The sequence below is a fragment of the Mytilus edulis genome, chromosome 4, assembly GCF_963676685.1.
Source record: "Mytilus edulis chromosome 4, xbMytEdul2.2, whole genome shotgun sequence".
Lineage (NCBI taxonomy): Eukaryota > Metazoa > Mollusca > Bivalvia > Mytilida > Mytilidae > Mytilus > Mytilus edulis.
Window position 1 is genome coordinate 24,172,500 of NC_092347.1, and position 20,987 is coordinate 24,193,486.

The following is a 20,987-nucleotide window of genomic DNA, read 5'->3' on the forward strand; positions in this document are numbered from 1 at the left end:
AAGCATATATAAGGCCGTTTGATTGCACTTTTGAAATGAATTGTTGGTCTTTTAAAGCATAGCTTAACTCTGGGGTCTGGTTTACAGTTGTGCAAAGGAAATCACAATTCTGTATGCTGGTAAATTATTTCTATACCATACAACTGTGGTAAATGGTTTCATTAACCGAACAAGGGTAGTAAATGGTTTCAAACACCAGTCAACAGGGGTAAATGGTTTCATACACCAGGCAACAGTGGTAAATGGTTATATACACCAGGCAACAGTGGTAAATGGTTTAAGATACCAAACAACTGTGGTAAATGGTTTCATTAACCGAACAAGGGTAGTAAATGGTTTCAAACACCAGACAACTGTGGTAAATGGTTTCATACACCAGGCAACAGTGGTAAATAGTTTCATACACCAGGGAATGGTTTTAAATGGTTTTATACACCAAACAACAGTGTGAAATGATTTCATTCACCAGGCATTGGTGTTAAATGGTTTTATACACCAAACAATAATAGTAAATGATTTCATACACCGGACAACAGTGTTAAATGGTTATATACACCGAATAACAGTTTGAAATGGTTTCATTCACCAGGCAACAGTGTTAAATGGTTATATACACCAAACAATGGTGGTAAATAGTTTTATACACCAAACAACGGTGGTAAATGATTTCATACACCAGACAACAGTGGTAAATGGTTTTAAACACCAAACAACGGTGGTTAATGGTTTCATACACCAAACAATGGTAGTAAATGGTTTCATGCACCAGACAACAGTGGTAAATGGTTTCATACACCAAACAACTGTTGTAAATGGTTTCATACACCAGACAACAGTGATAATTGGTTTCATGCACCGGACAACAGCAGTAAATGGTTTCATACACCAAACAACTGTTATAAATGGTTTTATACAACAGGCAACGGTGGTAAATTGTTTCATACACCAGACAACAGAAGTAACTGGTTTCATACACCAAACAATGGCGGTAAACGTTTTTGTATACCAGACAACAGTGGTAAATGGTTTCATACACCAGAAAACGGTGGTAAATGGTTCATACACCAGACAACAGTGGTAAATGGTTTCACACACCAAACAGCGGTGGTAAATCGTTTTATACACCAGACAACAGTAGTAAATGGTTTCATACACCAAACAACGGAGGTAAATTGTTTCATACACCAGTCAACAGTGGTAAATGGTTTCATACACCAGGCAACATTGGTAAATGGTTTCATTCACCTGGGAATCGTTTTAAATGGTTTAATACACCAAACAACAGTGTGAAAGGGTTTCATTCACCAGGCATTGGTGTTAAATGGTTTTATACACCAAACAATAGTAGTAAATGATTTCATACACCGGACAACAGTGTTAAATGGTTATATACACTGAATAACAGTGTGAAATGGTTTCATTCACCAGGCAACCGTGTTAAATGGTTATATACACCAAACAATGGTGGTTAATAGTTTTATACACCAAACAACGGTGGTAAATGGTTTCATACACCAGACAACAGTGGTAAATGGTTTTAAACACCAAACAACGGTGGTTAATGTTTTCATACACCAAACAATGGTAGTAAATGGTTTCATTCACCAGACAACAGTGGTAAATGGTTTCATACACCAAACAACTGTTGTAGTTGGTTTCATTCACCAGACAACAGTGGTTATTGGTTTCATGCACCGGACAACAGCAGTAAATGGTTTCATACACCAAACAACTGTTATAAATGGTTTTATACAACAGGCAACGGTGGTAAATTGTTTCATACACCAGACAACAGAAGTAACTGGTTTCATACACCAGACAATGGTGGTAAACAGTTTTGTGTACCAGACAACAGTGGTAAATGGTTTCATACACCAGAAAACAGTGGTAAATGGTTTCATACACCAGACAACAGTGGTAAATGGTTTCATACACCAAACAACGGTGGTAAATGGTTTCATACACCAGGCAACAGTGGTAAATGGTTTCATTCACCAGGGAATGGTTTTAAATGGTTTTATACACCAAACAACAGTGTGAAATGGTTTCATTCACCAGGCATTGGTGTTAAATGGTTTTATACACCAAACAACAGTGGTAAATGGTTTCATACACCAAACATCAGTGGCAAATGGTTTCATACACCAAACAACAGTGGTAAATGGTTTTATACACCAGACAACAGTGGTAAATGGTTTCATACACCAGGCAACAGTGGTAAATGATTTCATACACCAGGCAACAGTTGTAAATGGTTTCATACACCAGGCAACAGTTGTAAATGGTTTCATTCAACAGGGAATGGTTTTAAATGGTTTTATACACCAAACAACAGTGTGAAATGGTTTCATTCACAAGGCATTGGTGTTAAATGGTTTTATACACCAAACAGTAGTAGTAAATGATTTCATACACCGGGCAACAGTGTTAAATGGTTATATACACCGAATAACAGTGTGAAATGGTTTCATACACCAGGCAACAGTGTTAAATGGTTATATACACCAAACAGTGGTGGTAAATAGTTTTATACACCAAACAACGGTGGTAAATGGTTTCATACACCAAACAACAGAGGTTAATGGTTTTAAACACCAAACAACGGTGGTTAATGGTTTCATACACCAAACAATGGTAGTAAATGGTTTCATGCACCAGACAACAGTGGTAAATGGTTTCATACACCAAACAACTGTTGTAAATGGTTTCATACACCAGACAACAGTGGTAAATGATTTCATACACCAGACAAAAGTGGTAATTGGTTTCATGCACCAGACAACAGCAGTAAATGGTTTCATACACCAAACAACTGTTATAAATGGTTTTATACAACAGGCAACGGTGGTAAATTATTTCATACACCAGACAACAGAAGTAACTGGTTTCATACACCAGACAATGGTAACAAACGTTTTTGTGTACCAGACAACAGTGGTAAATGGTTTCATACACCAGAAAACGGTGGTAAATGGTTTCATACACCAGACAACAGTGGTAAATGGTTTCATACACCAAACAACGATGGTAAATGGTTTTATACACCAGACAACAGTGGTAAATGGTTTCATACACCAAACAACGGTGGTAAATGGTTTCATACACCAGACAACAGTGGTAAATGGTTTCATACACCAGACAACAGTGGTAAATGGTTTCATACACCAGACAACAGTAGTAAATGGTTTCCTACAACAGACAACAGTTGAAATGGTTTCATACACCAAACAACGATGGAAAATGGTTTAAGATACCAAACAACAGTGGTAACTGATTTTATACACCAGACAACGGTAGTAAATGGTCTTATATACCAAACAACGTGGTAACTGATTTCAGATACCAGACAACGATGGTAAATGGTCTTATACACCAGACAACAGTGGTAAATGGTTTAAGACACCAGACATCGGTGGTTAATGGTTTAAGACACTAGACAACGGTGGTAAATGGTTTTATTTGTATCATTTATTCTCATCATACAATTATAACTTATTGAAAAATCACCATGCATCATAACATAAGTGTATAAATATTGCTTGGTTGGTTCTGGTGGTACAATATATATATATATAATGATTGTCTAAGTCAGCAAAACATGGGGATCAAGTAAACTTCTGTTAATCAAATTTTATCATGATTCCAAATATATTTGTTATCATATTAGATTTCTGTTAAATTTTCATTGATTATTTTTCATAGAAGATCTGCAAAAACTATGTTACCAAAAAAACAAATTGTAGAATGATATTAACCACAGCATCGCAATTTTTTTAAATTGAGCTTAGGATAAGCTATAGTGCTCAAACGCAGAACTATTTTACTTTATTTGTTAACTTTCTGGTATTTCTTTTTGCAGATTAAAAGTCCATTGAAGACCCCCATGTAATGTATGTAATTAGTAAAGAAAATGACTAGATGCGAAAAAACAAAACAAAAATGTGCCCAGGTTACCATGGAAACCCTGAGATAACTATATTGAACTGTGCATAAACAACGGTACATTCTACCTTCCTCAGATCTCAGGATTTTATTATCAATAAACACATTTATTTTTACTTTAAATTAAAACTGGAGAATTGTGGCTTAAGTTTGTTTCTGTTCTTTATACAGTACATAAATTTCTGCTTTTTTATATGACTTATTAATTCAGTATGTATTTGAAAATATATTATTATCACAAGTGTATATCAAAACAAGGTGAACAATAATTTCAGTAGAGAACCAACCAATGGGGTAACAGTAGTTTCTAATATATAAACAATGAAATTATCAATAGTTACTTTCTTAAAAGTTCAATTACTTCTTATGTTATGAGAAAGGTAAAATGTTTCCCTGATATTTTTCATAGCAATGAATAATAATTCTACACCAAAAGAATTACATAATAATGTTGAACAAAAATCAACTATAAAGTGTCATCAGTTAGGCATAAGTACATTACATAATCCTAAGTACACAAAAACATGATGTATCTAATGGTTTTTATTCTGAAGGTCAGCATTTACAAGGCAAGCAATAAGTATTTACATTATCACATTACCATAGCAACATAATAAATATACAGAAAAAATATGTAACTCCTTTCTTTGGCTTGTCATCTTGAACAAGTGAACACTTGTGGTCATTTCATTTCATTGTAAGGATTTGACAGGGGTAAACGCAAAGTATAAACACTATTACATGATTTGAAGCTATTTGACGCTTTATCATTGTCTCATGTTCCCAACATTTTTGTGTAAGTATAGCCTTAATAAACCAAGCACAGCAATACATTAACAATTTTTTCTAAAGTTAGGGACGACATCAAAAGTTCAATGTAGGATAAAAAACTTAATTCACATAGTTTTTTCGCTGACCCCCCTACCCCCCTTCTTAACTTAATTTGGGAAAAATTGATTTACCTATATGGATATATGTAAAATCGATTTTATATGAACAAAACTTTCAGCTATGTTGACCCCCCCACCCCCAAACAATTCGATTTAAGTTTTTTATCCTACATCGATCTTTTGATGTCGTCCCTTAGTAAACTGAATATTAACAGTTTCGACCTTAAATCATGAATATTTAATTTTCCTTAACCAACATTTGCTAGTTTATATCCTGACAGAATTGTTCACCATTACTTCTAATATAGAGGATATAAGCTTCTTACAGAGTGAAATCGTAATATCAATTAAATGATATCATTCTAAATACGAGTATGATTTAAACTGAGGTAGCTTTGAGGCATAATGACATCTGCTAAAATTTTCTACAAACATTATCTGATAATAACTTACTAAAATTCCTTATCAATTTTTTTGATGCAGGACTGCAAAAGCTATAAATTGCTGATAGTATGTGTGTATTTCTAATTATCAATACGGGTGGCTAGAGGAAGTCCCAAACTTAGTCTTGACAAATCATAACAAAGAAAACTGTAAGTAGATATTGCCTTTGTAATCTAATACTAACACTACTGTTATCAAAATGAAGGGAAATCTCTTTAATCCAAATACTTAGGCAAAAAGAATAATAATACACTCAATTAGTCACAGTTCTAACATTAACAAGTATTACATGATTATGTTCTATAACAGTACTTGTCAATAGTATCCTCCTATAAAGTACTGACAAGGCTTTATAATAAATATCAAGTCTAACAGCAGCAAGCAGATTCTCCGTCACAACCAAATATAACAGGGACACTGTTTCTAAGTTACATCAAACTCAAAGAGCTTGAAAGGAACATGATTTTGAGGCTAAAAATTTGCATGCCAAAGTTTTCAAATCAACATTGAAATTATTCTTTCAAAAAATTTATTTTCAAGATCATAAGATATCTTTTCCCAATTTTCTCCTAAAATAGAACAAGTACACCTGGCTTCTTATACAGTAATGACTACAACACAAGAAGATTATTTCTTCATAGCAAAACAGCAAGAACATTAATATCAATAATACGTAAATAACAATTGTGTTTTAATTAGAAACAAAATAAAGAATTAAGTGATCCCTGTCTGCAATAAAACATCACAAAAATATTTACAAAATGATTTGTTCCCAAGTCACAAATATAATACATCTTATTGAGCTTTAATTACAATCAACCTAATGAAATATACAACCTACAGTCATAAAGCAAATCATACACTTTAAATACTGAGTATGACTGAATAAAAGTGCTAAGGTTAAAATGGACTTCAAAATTTATTTTAATGAAAATAGTTCTTACATTGAAGACCCTTCAAAAACATTTTTTTTTCTGTATTGTTTGTTTTATCTATTCATACATGTATACATAAAATAACTGCTTAGTGTGTTAAGTGGGTAATTCTAGTCATTTATGTTTGAAATGTCGGTGTGTGTTTCTAACCTTGACACCAGTTGGGGGGTTGCCCTATTTTTTATCACATGATTACATGACTTATAGTTTAAGATTTTATCAATATATATCCCGAAATACAATTATGACAATATTATTTCATCGCAAATGATCAATTAAGGATTTTTTTTCATTACCAAGATTTATTTATATTTACGCAAGTCAAGACTGCCATTTTGGATTAAATATATGATCCATTTGATACACAAAATGTATACCCTCCTCTATTTTAGTGACCTTATAGAAATATAAGAGGCATAGCTATGGTATCATTTTTTTTAACAGGAAAAGTATCAACCTGAATTCAGGCATCTTATGTTTTATCTTGATAAGCTATATAGGAAAAATCAAAAGAACTGAAAATGAAAAAAAAGACTCAATTAATAATGCCATTTAAATGAATGAGACAGTTCATAACACTTTTTGTACAACTCCTTAAAGAACAATTGCAAATTATATATAATATTAAATTCAACTTTACCAACATTCAATCTACATTATATCTTATACATAACCTAACTAGGATCTCATATCCATATTGTAAACATTCATAAACAAAAATCAAAATAAAAAATTGAATAAACAAATTTTGACAACTGGCAACATGAATTAAATTGACATAATTATAATTAGACTTTTGAGCTGACACATACAGACGCACACAGACGATCATCAACACTGAACATGCGCTATGCATGTTGGTGTGTATAATTATTATGATATATATTACACGTATGTAAATTAGTTGTATGTCTGTTTTGTAAAACATGTTCTATATGTTCTGTATCACTACTCTCCTGTCCTGCCGACAGATTTACTGTTATACCGTTATATTTTCCCTTAGAATCATCGTAATGTCTTTTTTCTTTCCAACAAAGAATTCTATGGTCCCGTGCCTGTAGCACTATAAATACAACACCAAACAGTAATATTAACGAGGTGCATAGTATTATAACCCAGACAAAGAAACTCAGCATATCTGGATCAAGGAAGTTCATCAAAGGTTTTTTGTGACACTGACCGTCCCTCACTTCATACCCATTACTGCACTGGTAGCAGTCAGTCACATAAGGCCCCTTACATGTCTTACAGGCAGCGTTACATTTTTTACAGACTCCATGTCTATTATAGGATGACGAGGAGGACTTGGAAGAAGAAGTATTTCCACCATTTCCTACTAAAACTGTTTCCATTTCTCCATAATAATGGTCAGGACAATTTGGTACACATCCCTCACCGTATCTATAAAATCCTGGCTTACACTCTGCAAGAAAACACTTCATATATAAAAATCTGAAATATTACAGCTTTACACTTTTAGAACACCAAAATTTGTCATATATATGCAAATGTAGCACTGACATAAGGTATTAAATAAAACACCTGTTATCATATATACATACTTACTTTAATCAACTTTTTGCACTGTTACAGAATTTTCTCTAGTTTATAATTTCTTGTTAAAATAAGTATGATTATCTCAGCTACATACAAGGACATTAAAGTTTGTAAGGGCCAAAAATCGAATCAATTATACATATAATCGCAAGAGGCTAAATTAAAACACCTTATCGCTAATCCCGGCTGACCCGGCCGCTTGAATTTTTGACGCTTACAACAATCACTTTTCCATTGAGGTGTCAGATATTTTGTTTTGTGACGTCAAAAATTTACGGGAACCTGTGTGATATCTAGTAATGGCGGACAAATAGCGATAAGGTGTATTGTTTACACTTCATTTGTTATACCTAATATCACGTCATTTTGTTTTGTTGTGTGTTTCTCATATACAATTGGTTTGCAGATACAAAAGGTTTTTATTTGCTGTTTTTGTGTGTTTCTATTAAGTACTGGGTACTCTTAGTTCTTCAACATACTCATGTATAACTTACAGCATTAAATTCCATTTTGCTGTTCTATGTCTAATGGATAGAGGTGGAGTATACTGTAAATGAGACAGCAAGCCAAAATACCTAACATTGTAATACAAGCATGTTGAGCAGTATAACTAGAATGAAGTTAAATCACAAAAATACTGAACTCGAGGAAAATTCAAAACAGAAAGTCCCTAATCAAATGGTAAAATCAAAAGCTCAAACATATCAAACAAATGGATAACAACTGACTCGGTACAGGCATTTTCTTATGTAGAAAATGGTGGATTGAACCTGATCTTATAGCTAACTAAACCTCTCACTTGTATGAGCTGTATCAAATTTCAGAAGATGATACATACCTATACACACTCCATTATTTGTGATGCCAGCACATTTAAAAGGCTGTTGAATGGGCATATAAGATGGAGTGGAATCATTCTTTTTCTGAGGATGTGTTAGAGTTCCTCTCATTACCAAGCTCCACTGTTTTAACTGAGCTGAAATTAGAAAAAAAGGAAGGTCATTCTATATTTATTTTCAAATAAAAACTGACTTATGTAACTTAACTTGAGTGTTTGAAAGACCATAATAGCACTGTAGAAAACAGCCTACAAATTCAGTAGTTACAAATCTTGTCTTCTAAAAACAAAATGAAAATGCAGAATAACTGCTATTTGACTGACAAATTTTCTAAGCAATAGCCATTCATATTACCCTGCTGTATCAATTGCGTAGTTTTATCTTTTACTTTTAATTGATGTGTGGATATGACTAAGTACCAAACTGAAATTACTAGCTACCAATTATCATTTATCAAGGTGGTTGAACTTTTTACTTAAACTTAAACAGTAAGGTCAAAAAACAAACACAACATCTACAATCATTTGATAACTATGAAAATATGGAGATGTAGCATGATTATATCTTATGTATACAACATTATATCTTACCGGTATGTTAATAACAATAGTACAATACATTGAATTACATGACTGTAAATTAACTATGTGTAAATATCTGTTTTTGATTGTATTGTAATTTGTATGCGAGGGCTTCAGGGAAGATTAGTTTATTGTAACTAACTGAGTTTACCCTCTTTAAATAAAGAATTTATTATTATTATTATTATGATTGCCAATGAGATCTACCAGAGATCAAAGGATGAGGGCGTCAACAACTATAGGTCACATATATAGCTTACTTAGAGTATACTGTGTATTTATAAATGTTAATGTATTATAATCAAATATGGTCTAATGTAAAACGTGTTCAAGTCACAATTTTTCAATCACAAAATCACTTTACTTCACACTATCATGAAGCAATGATACTATTAAAACTTTATCTTAAAGAGAAAGTTAGAAAATATGTGTGTAAAAAGACAAAATACAACTTGAAAAGGAAGCCATAGTAAAAACATTACTGCTATTAGTTTTGTTTATCATCTGCAGTAAAATATATTGTAAAAGATATAGCTACACCAAAAAGTCATGATTGTGGAAGACTATATTTGTCAGTTTTTGCTACATATATAGTTTTTTTACATAAAATATGCCATAGTTTTCTCTTTTAGAATGTTTTATATTTTTCATGTCCTTGCCCTTTTATTGCTTGATATGTGATAAGGGTTTTGCTCATTGTAAAAGGTTGTACAGAGTCCTATAGTCGCAAATCTTCTACATCATTTGGTGTGATTCTCTATCTGGTGGAGACACATCTCATTGACTCTTTACACAGCTTGTTATATAAAATTAATTTGCTGACTAATAAGACTTCTTGACATTTTTATTTAACAATCTACTCCAGGACCTGCTAATTCTGTGTTTAATATTTCTACTGAGTTGTGATTCCTAAAATACTATGAAAATATTGTACGTGGTGAAGGCTAGAAGTAAAAATGTGTAAAATTAATTAAAGTGGAAGTATGCACACACACACACATACACACGCAACAGTGATTATCTACAAGAATCATCTGCAAGGAAAATAATAGAAAAAGAAATAATACTAAATAAAGCAAAACAAACAAACATTATAATAAACTTCTCAGCAAAATATAAAAGCTAGTTTCCAAAAAATAAATATTTCGATGTAAAAAAATGAAGTTGTAATATTACTGACAGGAAAAACGGTTACTTGAGTTAATGGTTCACAGAAAATATTGCATCATTATAGCAACAATATATAACTAAGATCTAAAAATATACAAAAAATAAAACATCTCAAACAAGATACTACTCAGATTCTAACAGAACAAAATACATTCAGTACATGCTAACCAAATAGTACTCCATAAAATGTCATTCAACAACAATGAACAATGAATACAACTCAATACGTCATGGGAGATAACTCTGAGAGTTGTGTCCCTTTACAACAAACAACTAAGGAGTAACAAACAACAACTTCATGCCAATATGAAGATATTTCTTGCCTGGAGTCATGTTTTCTCGTACCATCCTCATGTATTGCTGAGCAGACATGTTTTTCTTTTTGGCCAACGTTTCAAAAATGCACATGTGGTCCTTGCTTGGGAAATTATGATTTTGAAAGAAAGGATCATTGTAGTGCGAGTTTGGATAAACATGTCTATTTATATTGCTGGACTTGGCCAGAAATGGAGCTTCAGTAGTAGTGGTGGTGGTGGTTGTCGTGGTAGAAGTTGTTGACGATGTAGTTGTAGGTTTTCGCTGATAGAATCGCTGATCATATGGATCATTGTAATTAGGATAATTATGCTGGTAACGATTCCTATGAGGATCATAGTTTCTTTCTGGATTGTAATTATAAGGTTGCTTATGTACTTGAGAATCAGATTTGGGATAAACAGGGTTATCATAGTAATGCTGAGTATAGGGGTTGTAGTCATTATTTTTTTTAGTTCGTGATTTGGTTGGCTCCTGTGGATGTTGCTTCGTTCCACGTAAGACAAGCACCCAATCCTTTAACTTAGCTCCCCGGACTGTAAACAAAAAAAGACGTACAAAACAACATTAGTGGCATTGAATCAAACACACACATAATAGGGAATAAATATTACAATTTTTGGTTTACAATGCAGGCCCACAAGTAACATGCTCCTAGTAACAATAAGATTTAAATAATAAATGTATTAAACAAGTATAATCAAATTTCTTGGTCGGTCTTATTTGACTTGAGAATTCCTCAACAAAAATTCTGATACAAATGATTTATTAATAAAGATAATAAAAAAAACAATCTAAACCATAAAAGAAAGAATATGTCTACTAAAAAGCACTAGCGCAGCATTTTTCAAAGTCTGTAGTAGCTTTTTTAATGTGGGTGAACATACAAAAAAAAATTCTAACAGCCAAAACTCAACTTAAGCTTCCCATGCGATTGCAAATATGGCCAGCTAAAAAATCAAAGCTTAAATAAACATAATTAAATATTGGATTAAAAGGTATCAAACTAGAAACTGAAAAATTATCTCCCTTTGACATTACTTTATTTTAAAACCAATAGTTTTTTCAAGACTGTTATACAATACTTTACTTTACAGAAAAATCTATCTCTTTGTCTAAAAAATTAAAATTAGGAAATTAACATGATTGTATATAAATTGTAGGATAAAAAAGAAACATATGAACATTGTAATAAGTATCAGTTAAATAAATTAGAAATATCTTTTGCTTGATAAAATGGTATGTAAATAATGTCATAAGTATGATTAGCCTTCAAATCACAGAAAAATCATGTTTTTCTTACAAAAAATATACATGGCCATGCTTTAAAAATTCTACGACTGCATACACTAAGCTTCCAAATATCTATCTTCTGTGAACCATACATAAAACATTGACCCACAAACTATTTTAAGTAGTGTAGTATCACCATATAAGGAACAATTATTGTGTCAAAATAAGATATTGCAAAATAGAGGATGTCAATTAGAGCAAAAAACATAAAAATACAGAAAACTCTGTGCATGCAACTCTTATTTCGAGGATTTAAGCCCTATAACACTTTAAATTATTTATCATAAGAATAATAAAAAACTCTTTTAAAAATCCTCTTTAATCTAAACCATAAGCGTGTATAGTGATTCTAATATCTAATAAAAAATAAAATGATGATAAGATTCAACAAGAAATACTTACAAGAACTAGCTCCATTTTCTATCTCAAGAATCCATGTTCCCTTAGCAGTTTCTCCCCAGTTATGTGTAGTCATGAAAGCCCAATTGTTAAAGCCTTCTCTAGAGTTATCATGAGCACGTCTGGCCAACAGTGTGGATCTAGTTCCCATGGGAGAGATCAGGAATATTTGTATTTCTCCTCTCCGTGAGGCCGTCAGTGTGATCCTGGCCTGGACATGCTCTAAATATTTCACATGGTCTGACACTCCTTCACAACCATCTGTGTCTAGATATACTGTAATTTTCCCATTCATTGGAATAGGTCTAAAATTAAAGAGGATTTTTAAACTTCTATTTACAGAAGTAAAAGTTGTCATATTTGTATTGCTAGTGAATTCTTTCAGGAATGAGGTGACAGATGTAATATGTGTACAACAAATGCTTCATATTTGTTTATATAGCAAAAAGAAGTACACTTTATATGTTCTTTTTATCCTACTTTTGAATATAAAAGTTCATCGTGTCAATGTTTTCCAATCATCTTGCTCTTTTTGTTTCTATTGGGGGTTATAAAGATTTAAAGACAGTATGCTTTCTGTTTGATGTTGGAACTCCATTTTTATGTATGCTTTCTGTTTGATGTTGGAACTCCATTTTTATGTATGCTTTCTGTTTGATGTTGGAAATCCATTTTTATGTTTTCTTTTTGAACTATTTTGCTTCCTAGAAAACCATGGTCACTTCTAGCTTGAATCAATAATGGTAAATTTTGTTTTTGTTTTCATAGATCTACTGGCGTCAAAGAAAATAGACTTAATCTTTAACAGACAGATATTCTAAAAAAATCACTGCAAAAATGTTATTACTTGTCGACATCTCTTGATCTGATTTCACAAATATGCTGTGGAGGCACCTTTGTCCAGTTTCTGGCTAATCTGACCATAGCACCTGCATCCATAAGACCATAACCAAAGGAATGACTTACTGAAATAAACAATTCACATTTTATAACAATAATCAATATCATTAAGAATGCTATCTACTACAAATTGATCTTTATAAGATTGTTTAGAGATGAAATATGATTAACTAAATGAGTAGCAGTGTGAAAACTGCATTAAAACAGATAAAATATGATTTAACACTCATTTCCCAAATGGCATCTAAAGAAATATAATTCAAAATATGTTGTATTCTAATGTGAATTAATATCTAATGTAAAATGAATACAAGATAAACTTTCACTTAATAATTTTGTGTTATTTTTCAATTTTTTTTAATATCTCTAATATACATACCACTTCTGTTAACACCATTAACAACCCAGTCATCAGCTTTTAAGTTGGCTTTTTTGGCAGTGTGTACCACAATATGTTGCATATCTCTCCATGTTAGACCAGGACTGCAAATAATAATAAAAAAATTATAAAGACGCAAACAACTAGGGTTGATTTACTTGTTATTTGATATACTAGTGTCAACTATGCCTCAGGGAGAATCTGTTGTAAAAGTGTAATTTTCATACAGGGCTTATCAAGGCTAATTTTGTTAACATGTAATATGCATGAAAATATACCCCATATAAAAAGTTTGTAGAATGCAACAAATTTCGTGTGAAGGGTTGCAAACTTGGGGTTTAATGCCCAAATTAATCCCCTGAAACATTGAAATCGTGAAAATAACAACCAGTTAAATTATCCATGTTAATAATGTTCAAATGCTACTAAGAACTAGAGGCTCTAAAGAGCCTGTGTCGCTCACCTTGGTCTATGTGCATATTAAACAAAGGACACAAATGGATTCATGACAAAATTGTATTTTGGTGATGGTGATGTGTTTGAAGTTCTTACTTTACTGAACGATTTTGCTTCTTACAATTATATCTATAATGAACTTTGCCCATTAGTAACAGAGAACTATATTTGGTAAAAATTTACATAAATTTACCAAATTAATGAAAATTGTTAAAAATTGACTATAAAGGGCAATAACTCCTTAAGGGGTCAATTGACCATTTAGGTCATGTTGACTTATTTGTAGATCTTACTTTGCTGAACATTATTGCTGTTTACAGTTTATCGCTATCTATAATAGTATTCAAGATAACCAAAAACGGCAAAATTTCTTTAAAAATTACCAATTGGAGGGCAGCAACCCAACAACCAGTTGTCCAATTCATCTGAAAAATTCAGGGCAGATAGATATTGACTTGATTAACAATTTAACTTCTTGTCAGATTTGCTCTAGATGCTTTGGTTTCATAGTTATAAGCCAAAAACTGCATTTTACCCCTATGTTCTATTTTTAGCCGTGGCGGCCATCTTGGTTGAATGGCCAGGTCATCGGACACATTTTTCAAACTAGATACCCCAAAGATGATTGTGGCCTAGTAGTTTCAGTGGAGATTTTGTAAAAGATTACTTAGATTTATGAAAAATGGTTAAAGATTGACTATAAAGGGCAATAACTCCTAAAGGGGTCAACTGACCATTTTGGTCATGTTGACTTATTTGTAGATCTTACTTTGCTGAACATTATTGCTGTTTACAATTTATCTCTATCTATAATAATATTCAAGATAATAACCAAAAACAGCAAAATTTCCTCAAAATTACCAACTCAGGGGCAGCAACCCAACAACCAATTGACCGATTCATCTGAAAATTTCAGGGCAGATAGATCTTGACCTGATAAACATTTTTATCCCTTGTCAGATTTCCTCAAAATGCTTTGGTTTTTGAGTTATAAGCCAAAAACTGCATTTTACCCCTATGTTCTATTTTTAGCGGTGGCGGCCATCTTGGTTGGTTGACCAGGTCACGCCACACATTTTTTAAACTAGATACCCCAAAGATGATTGTGGCCAAGTTTGGATTAATTTGGCCCAGTAGTTTCAGAGGAGAAGATTTTTGTAAAAGATAACTTTAATTTACGAAAAATGGTTAAAAATTGACTATAAAGGGCAATAACTCCTAAACGGGTCAACTGACCATTTTGGTCATGTTGACTTATTTGTAGATCTTACTTTGCTGAACATTATTGCTGTTTACAGTTTATCTCTATCTATAATAATATTCAAGATAATAACCAAAAACAGCAAAATTTCCTCAAAATTACCAATTCAGGGGCAGCAACCCAAAAACCCATTGACCGATTCATCTGAAAATTTCAGGGCAGATAGATCTTGACCTGATAAACATTTTTATCCCATGTCAGATTTCCTCAAAATGCTTTGGTTTTTGAGTTATAAGCCAAAAACTGCATTTTACCCCTTTGTTCTATTTTTAGCCATGGCGGCCATCTTGGTTGGTTGACCAGGTCATGCCACACATTTTTTAAACTAGATACCCCAAAGATGATTGTGGCCAAGTTTGGATTAATTTGGCCCAGTAGTTTCAGAGGAGAAGATTTTTGTAAAAGATTACTTTAATTAACGAAAAATGGTTAAAAATTGACTATAAAGGGCAATAACTCCTAAACGGGTCAACTGACCATTTTGGTCATGTTGACTTATTTGTAGATCTTACTTTGCTGAACATTATTGCTTTTTACAGTTTATCTCTATCTATAATAATATTCAAGATAATAACCAAAAACAGCAAAATTTCCTCAAAATTACCAATTCAGGGGCAGCAACCCAACAACCGATTGACCGATTCATCTGAAAATTTCAGGGCAGATAGATCTTGACCTGATAAACATTTTTACCCCTGTCAGATTTGCTCTAAATGCTTTGGTTTTTGAGTTATAAGCCAAAAACTGCATTTTACCCCTATGTTCTATTTTTAGCCGTGGCGGCCATCTTGGTTGGTTGACCGGGTCACGCCACACATTTTTTAAACTAGATACCCCAATGATGATTGTGGCCAAGTTTGGTTTGATTTGGCCCAGTAGTTTCAGAGGAGAAGATTTTTGTAAAAGCTAACGCCGGACGACGACGGACGCCGGACGCCGGACGACGGACGCCGGACGCAAAGTGATGAGAAAAGCTCACTTGGCCCTTTGGGCCAGGTGAGCTAAAAAGCCATAGCAAATGATTTTTACACATGAACACCACAGTAAACTAGGGATAACTCCATCACAAGGAGAAAGTTCCCTTTGAATGAGCTCTAAATCTGTTAAAGAGTTCAAAGTTTATGAGGTGTAAAATGAAGTACACATCTGCAATGTCCAGGAAGTTTAAAGGTTCTAAGTTAATAACTTTAGAACTTGTTGGTTATACAAAAAGTAGGTACCAGTACACTGTTTTCTATATGTGTGTGTAATACTACCATCATCCCACTATCTATAACTTACTTGGCTTCTAAGGCAAGAGCTACTAGTCCAGCTGCTAATGGGGCACTAGCTGATGTTCCTGTGTGTGTTTCTGTGCAAGTCTTTCTCAAGTCAGTAGTTACCTACGAAGAAAAGATGATATTTGAATTATGCATATCAAATTTATAACTTCTTATATATAAATGAAACAGCTAATTAAATATATATATAGTGTCTGAAAAAGTAGCCCTGTTATTAAGCCCCCTTTTCCATTTGTAAGTTGTTTGACTTCTTGTTTCTAACAGAATGTTTCATATTAGATTTATGTAATTTAAGGAGAAAAATTTGTTTAGACTGTGAATATATCATTTTTAAACATTTCCAATTTAAAAATGAGAGTGAAAGTTGTGTCTGTTAGTCAGATATTTCCCATCTAATACGTCTCTGATTCAGAACCAATTATATTGAAAATGAAATCATAAAGTAAATTCTTTCTGAATAAAACAGTTCCCTTATTTAATGTGTTTTTTTAAGTGCAAAACACCAGTTTGAAAAGACAGTACATGTTTAGTCAACTTTTTAAATGGGTACCCCCTATTTCTTATTCATGTTTATTTTGACATGGATTACTTCCCTTTGTACTGTTACAACTTATCTGAATTTTTTAACAGGGTTAATCAATAAGAGATAATAATTATTCTTGTTTCTTAGTTATCTAAAGAAATTCCAAATGTAAAACTGTCAGTTCATATCATAAACAAAAATCCTTTGGTGTTGCAATTCTTACATCAACACAAGAATTAATTTCATTATAATCTATTTATCTACAACTTATTAATTTCAGAATTATGCTACATTTGTGGTCTTAATAGACTGCTAAAAATGTTTAATAGTTGTTTCATGAACAAATATCTAACACTATAACTTTGATATTCTCTATGGTCATCCAGACAACATTACAACCAGGGCAGGGACCAATCTGATTTGTATACCAAGGTATAACTACATATATTGTCTTGGTAAAACACCTATGCCAGACTGCTTCAGAAGATTACTTGACAAGTTGTATATCAAATTTAGCTGAAAATCTGTCCAATCATGCAAGCTGTTTTTACAGATTTAGAAAAGTTTCATATTTAAATACATATGCACAAATCACTCATTGAATTAAATCTTTCAGGATGAAGAGACAATGTTATAATGAAGGTTTAATGTGATAATAATGTCTGTGTTGAGACTGTCACAGACTTGTAACATTTAAATTAGCCTGACAGACTTTCACAGAAATCCTAGACTTTAAGAATGATCATTTTCTTTTAAGCCTTTTTTCAAAACAAAATCAAGTTTGGTAGCATTTACTCTCAAATTGAATTAAAACTTTCTATCAATGTTTCAATGACACAAATGTTTCCTTTTCTTTCTGTATAGACATTGAGAACTTTAAGTAAAGAGGGAGGAAGGAACTCTTTTTTGTTTGTTCTGGAAATCACGATTCACTTATCAGGATTGGGGAATGGGTGATTTAATTTTTGGAGATTCTCTGTTAATTTTATCAGGAATTTAGGATACAGCATTTATTTTTGTGGGAAATCATGATAACTACCCTTCCTACCCTCTTATAAGTAGACAGATAATGAACAATAGTGATAGGAAATCATGATAACTACCCTTCCTACCCTCTTATAAGTAGACAGATAATGAAATCATGATAACTACCCTTCCTACCCTCTTATAAGTAGACAGATAATGAACAATAGTGATTAACAAACAAAACATTAATAAAATGCTTGCTGAGCGCAGCCTGATACGGCCGCAGAGGTTGAACCCTGAACAGTTGGGACAAAGGAGTAGGTCCGGTAAGGACAGATTTTGGCCTCAAATTTCCGGTTCATCTGACGAAAGATTTTGACCACTTTTTAAACACTTAAATGGGAAAGATTTTAACAGATTTAGTCATTAAAAATGATCCGATTCAAGCTCAAATATGAAAAATCTACTTAATATGCCGAAAAATGTCACTTTTCAGGTGGTTTTTGGTAACATTGAAAGTGGCCGCATCCGTGTTCATCCTCAACCTTTATATATGTTATGTATTATCATAAAATACAACTTACATTTCAATATTAAGGATGAACACGAATGCGGCCACTTTCGTTTTACACGAAAACCGTCTAAAATGTAACTAAAATGCTAGAATTATGAGGATTTCAGTAATTAAGCATTACTTAATGGTGCTAGTACCGGATATATGTGCATTGCATTGTCAAAAACAGCCCATATTGATGTAGCAGAAGCATTCTACTGTCCAAAAAATAACTAAAGGTTTACATTTTAACAATTTTGTAAAACTGCTATATTTTGGGGCCAAAAAGGGGTCTTACTGAACCTAATCCTTTGAACACAATATTCAAGCTCGATACTGTCTGAATTTGGATTGTGATCAAATTTTTGACATAATAGAGGTTTCTGACACCAAAAAAATTCCAGTTCTTACAAATCTATTGTGCAATACTGTGCAATTAAAGATTTCTTCCTGAAACTTTTCAAAAATTTGAAATTTGAAAAATTTTGATTTTTTTTTTTTGAACCCCTTTAAGAAAAAAGTGTAGTACCTTATAGTACAATATCAAAGAGATCCATACACTTAAACACAAGTTATTGTTTGGAAACTAGAAAAATGCTTGTTTTTGGCCCTTTTTGGGACCCTAATTTTTGCATGAATGGAAATATTACCCCCAAACTAAATGTGATATGAAACCTTGTCGTAGAATGTCAGAGAGATCCATACACTTACACACAAGTTATAGTCCAGAAACTACAAAAAAAGCTTGCTTTTGGCCCTTAATTCCTAAACTGTTGGCACCATAACTCTTCAAAATGAATCCAAACTTGCTACTTGTGGTATTAAAAATTGTGGTACAATGTCAGAGCAATTGAAATACTTATACACAAGTTATTATCCAGAAAGTAGAAAAATGCTTGATTTGGGCCTCTTATTCCTTACGGTTGGGATCATTATCCCCAAAATCAATCCCAACCTTCCTTTTGTGGTATTGAATCTTTTTATTAAATCTCATAGAGATCCATTCACTTCAACTAAAGATATTGTCCGGACACCAAATGTGTCTACGAACGACGACATCATACCATTATACAATCCTGAAATTTTATTTGAAGCCGTATAAAAAAATGAATTACAAGCATCATGGTATCATATGCATGTACAATTATAAATGATATAAACTAACTTAATAAAATTTCCATGCTTGTGATTACAAGTAGCAGTATATTAAACATGACAGAAAGAAGTCTGGTGTCTGTAGCTAATATCTACTCAGGAGGTTAAAGGAGTTATTTGATCTGATTAATCGTAAAATATAAAACTTTCAAGATGAAGAACTGAACTCAGGTACCTTACTTTAGCTAAGTTTTTTTTTATATCAGCAGGTAAATAACTCCTGTAGAATTAACCAGTTTAAAGAGAATATATATCATATTGTATATAAGGTATGGAAGTTCTTGGTACCTTTGATGCTGCTAACACTCATGGTCTTAAAACAACAAAGTCAGACATGATAAATAAAATCTGATAAAAATCCAACATTTACCATTTATATCTTGTAATTGATCCTGTCACATTTGAAAAAGACCAGAAAGTGAACTGAAATATATCCATACCAGCCCTTCATCTTATTAACTGTTTTCATGAAATATTAGTATTCTGTTGGACTGTTTGTTAGTATAGATTGTCAGATACAGCTCAAGTCATCATCAATTTAACAAAAGTACAAAGCACTTAAACGAATAATTGTTGTATATTATTAAAATTGAGAATGGAAATGGGGAATGTGTCAAAGAGACAACAACCCGACCAAATAAAAAACAACAGCAGAGGGTCACCAACAGGTCTTCAATGTAGCGAGAAATTCCCGCACCCGGAGGCGTCCTTCAGCTGGCCCCTAAACAAATATATACTAGTCCAGTGATAATGAACGCCATACTAATTTCCAAATTGTACACAAGAAACTAAAATTAAAATAATACAAGACTAACAAAGGCCAGAGGCTCCTGACTTGGGACAGGCGCAAAAATGCGGCGGGGTTAAACATGTTTGTGAGATCTCAACCCTCCCCCTATACCTCTAACCAATGTAGTAAAGTAAACGCATAACAATACGCACATTAAAATTCAGTTCAAGAGAAATCCGAGTCTGATGTCAGAAGATGTAACCAAAGAAAATAAACAAAATGACAATAATACATAAATAACAACAGACTACTAGCAGTTAACTGACATGCCAGCTCCAGACTTCAATTAAACTGACTGAAAGATTATGATTTCATCATATGAACATCAGGCACAATCCTTCCCGTTAGGGGTTTAGTAT

The 20,987-nt window shown here is 32.6% G+C and overlaps 2 protein-coding genes across 3 annotated transcripts in view; one reads left to right on the top strand and one right to left on the bottom strand.

Moving 5' to 3' along the window:
- Positions 1-1,052: 1,052 nt before the first annotated feature.
- On the top strand, positions 1,053-3,209 carry LOC139521305 (ribosome-binding protein 1-like). Its single transcript, XM_071314782.1, has 3 exons — positions 1,053-1,347; positions 1,759-2,217; positions 2,839-3,209. Exons 1-3 carry the CDS (start codon positions 1,053-1,055, stop codon positions 3,207-3,209), a joined length of 1,125 nt encoding a protein of 374 aa, XP_071170883.1.
- Positions 3,210-5,261: 2,052 nt separating this feature from the next.
- The window catches only part of LOC139519271 (furin-like protease kpc-1), an 88,460-nt gene continuing 72,734 nt past the window's right edge, over positions 5,262-20,987 (bottom strand). The window contains exons 9-15 of one of the 2 annotated variants that reach the window (XM_071311235.1): positions 16,643-16,743; positions 13,645-13,748; positions 13,213-13,330; positions 12,369-12,670; positions 10,682-11,209; positions 8,607-8,744; positions 5,262-7,634 (exon numbers count right to left, since the gene is read on the bottom strand). In XM_071311235.1, coding sequence (XP_071167336.1) covers positions 7,060-7,634; positions 8,607-8,744; positions 10,682-11,209; positions 12,369-12,670; positions 13,213-13,330; positions 13,645-13,748; positions 16,643-16,743 — 1,866 coding nt within the window. In that variant the 3' untranslated portion in view covers positions 5,262-7,059. The remainder of the gene's footprint in view (positions 7,635-8,606; positions 8,745-10,681; positions 11,210-12,368; positions 12,671-13,212; positions 13,331-13,644; positions 13,749-16,642; positions 16,744-20,987) is intronic. The other variant, XM_071311236.1, reaches the window with a different exon arrangement.

Coding starts and splice junctions, on each gene's coding strand:
- LOC139521305 (XM_071314782.1), top strand. CDS start 1,053: ATGGTTCATACACCAGACAACAGTGGTAAATGGTTTCACACACCAAAC. Junction 1,348..1,758: donor TTATACACCAAACAATAGTA/GTAAATGATTTC, acceptor TTTATACAACAG/GCAACGGTGGTAAATTGTTT. Junction 2,218..2,838: donor TCATACACCAGGCAACAGTG/GTAAATGATTTC, acceptor TTTATACAACAG/GCAACGGTGGTAAATTATTT.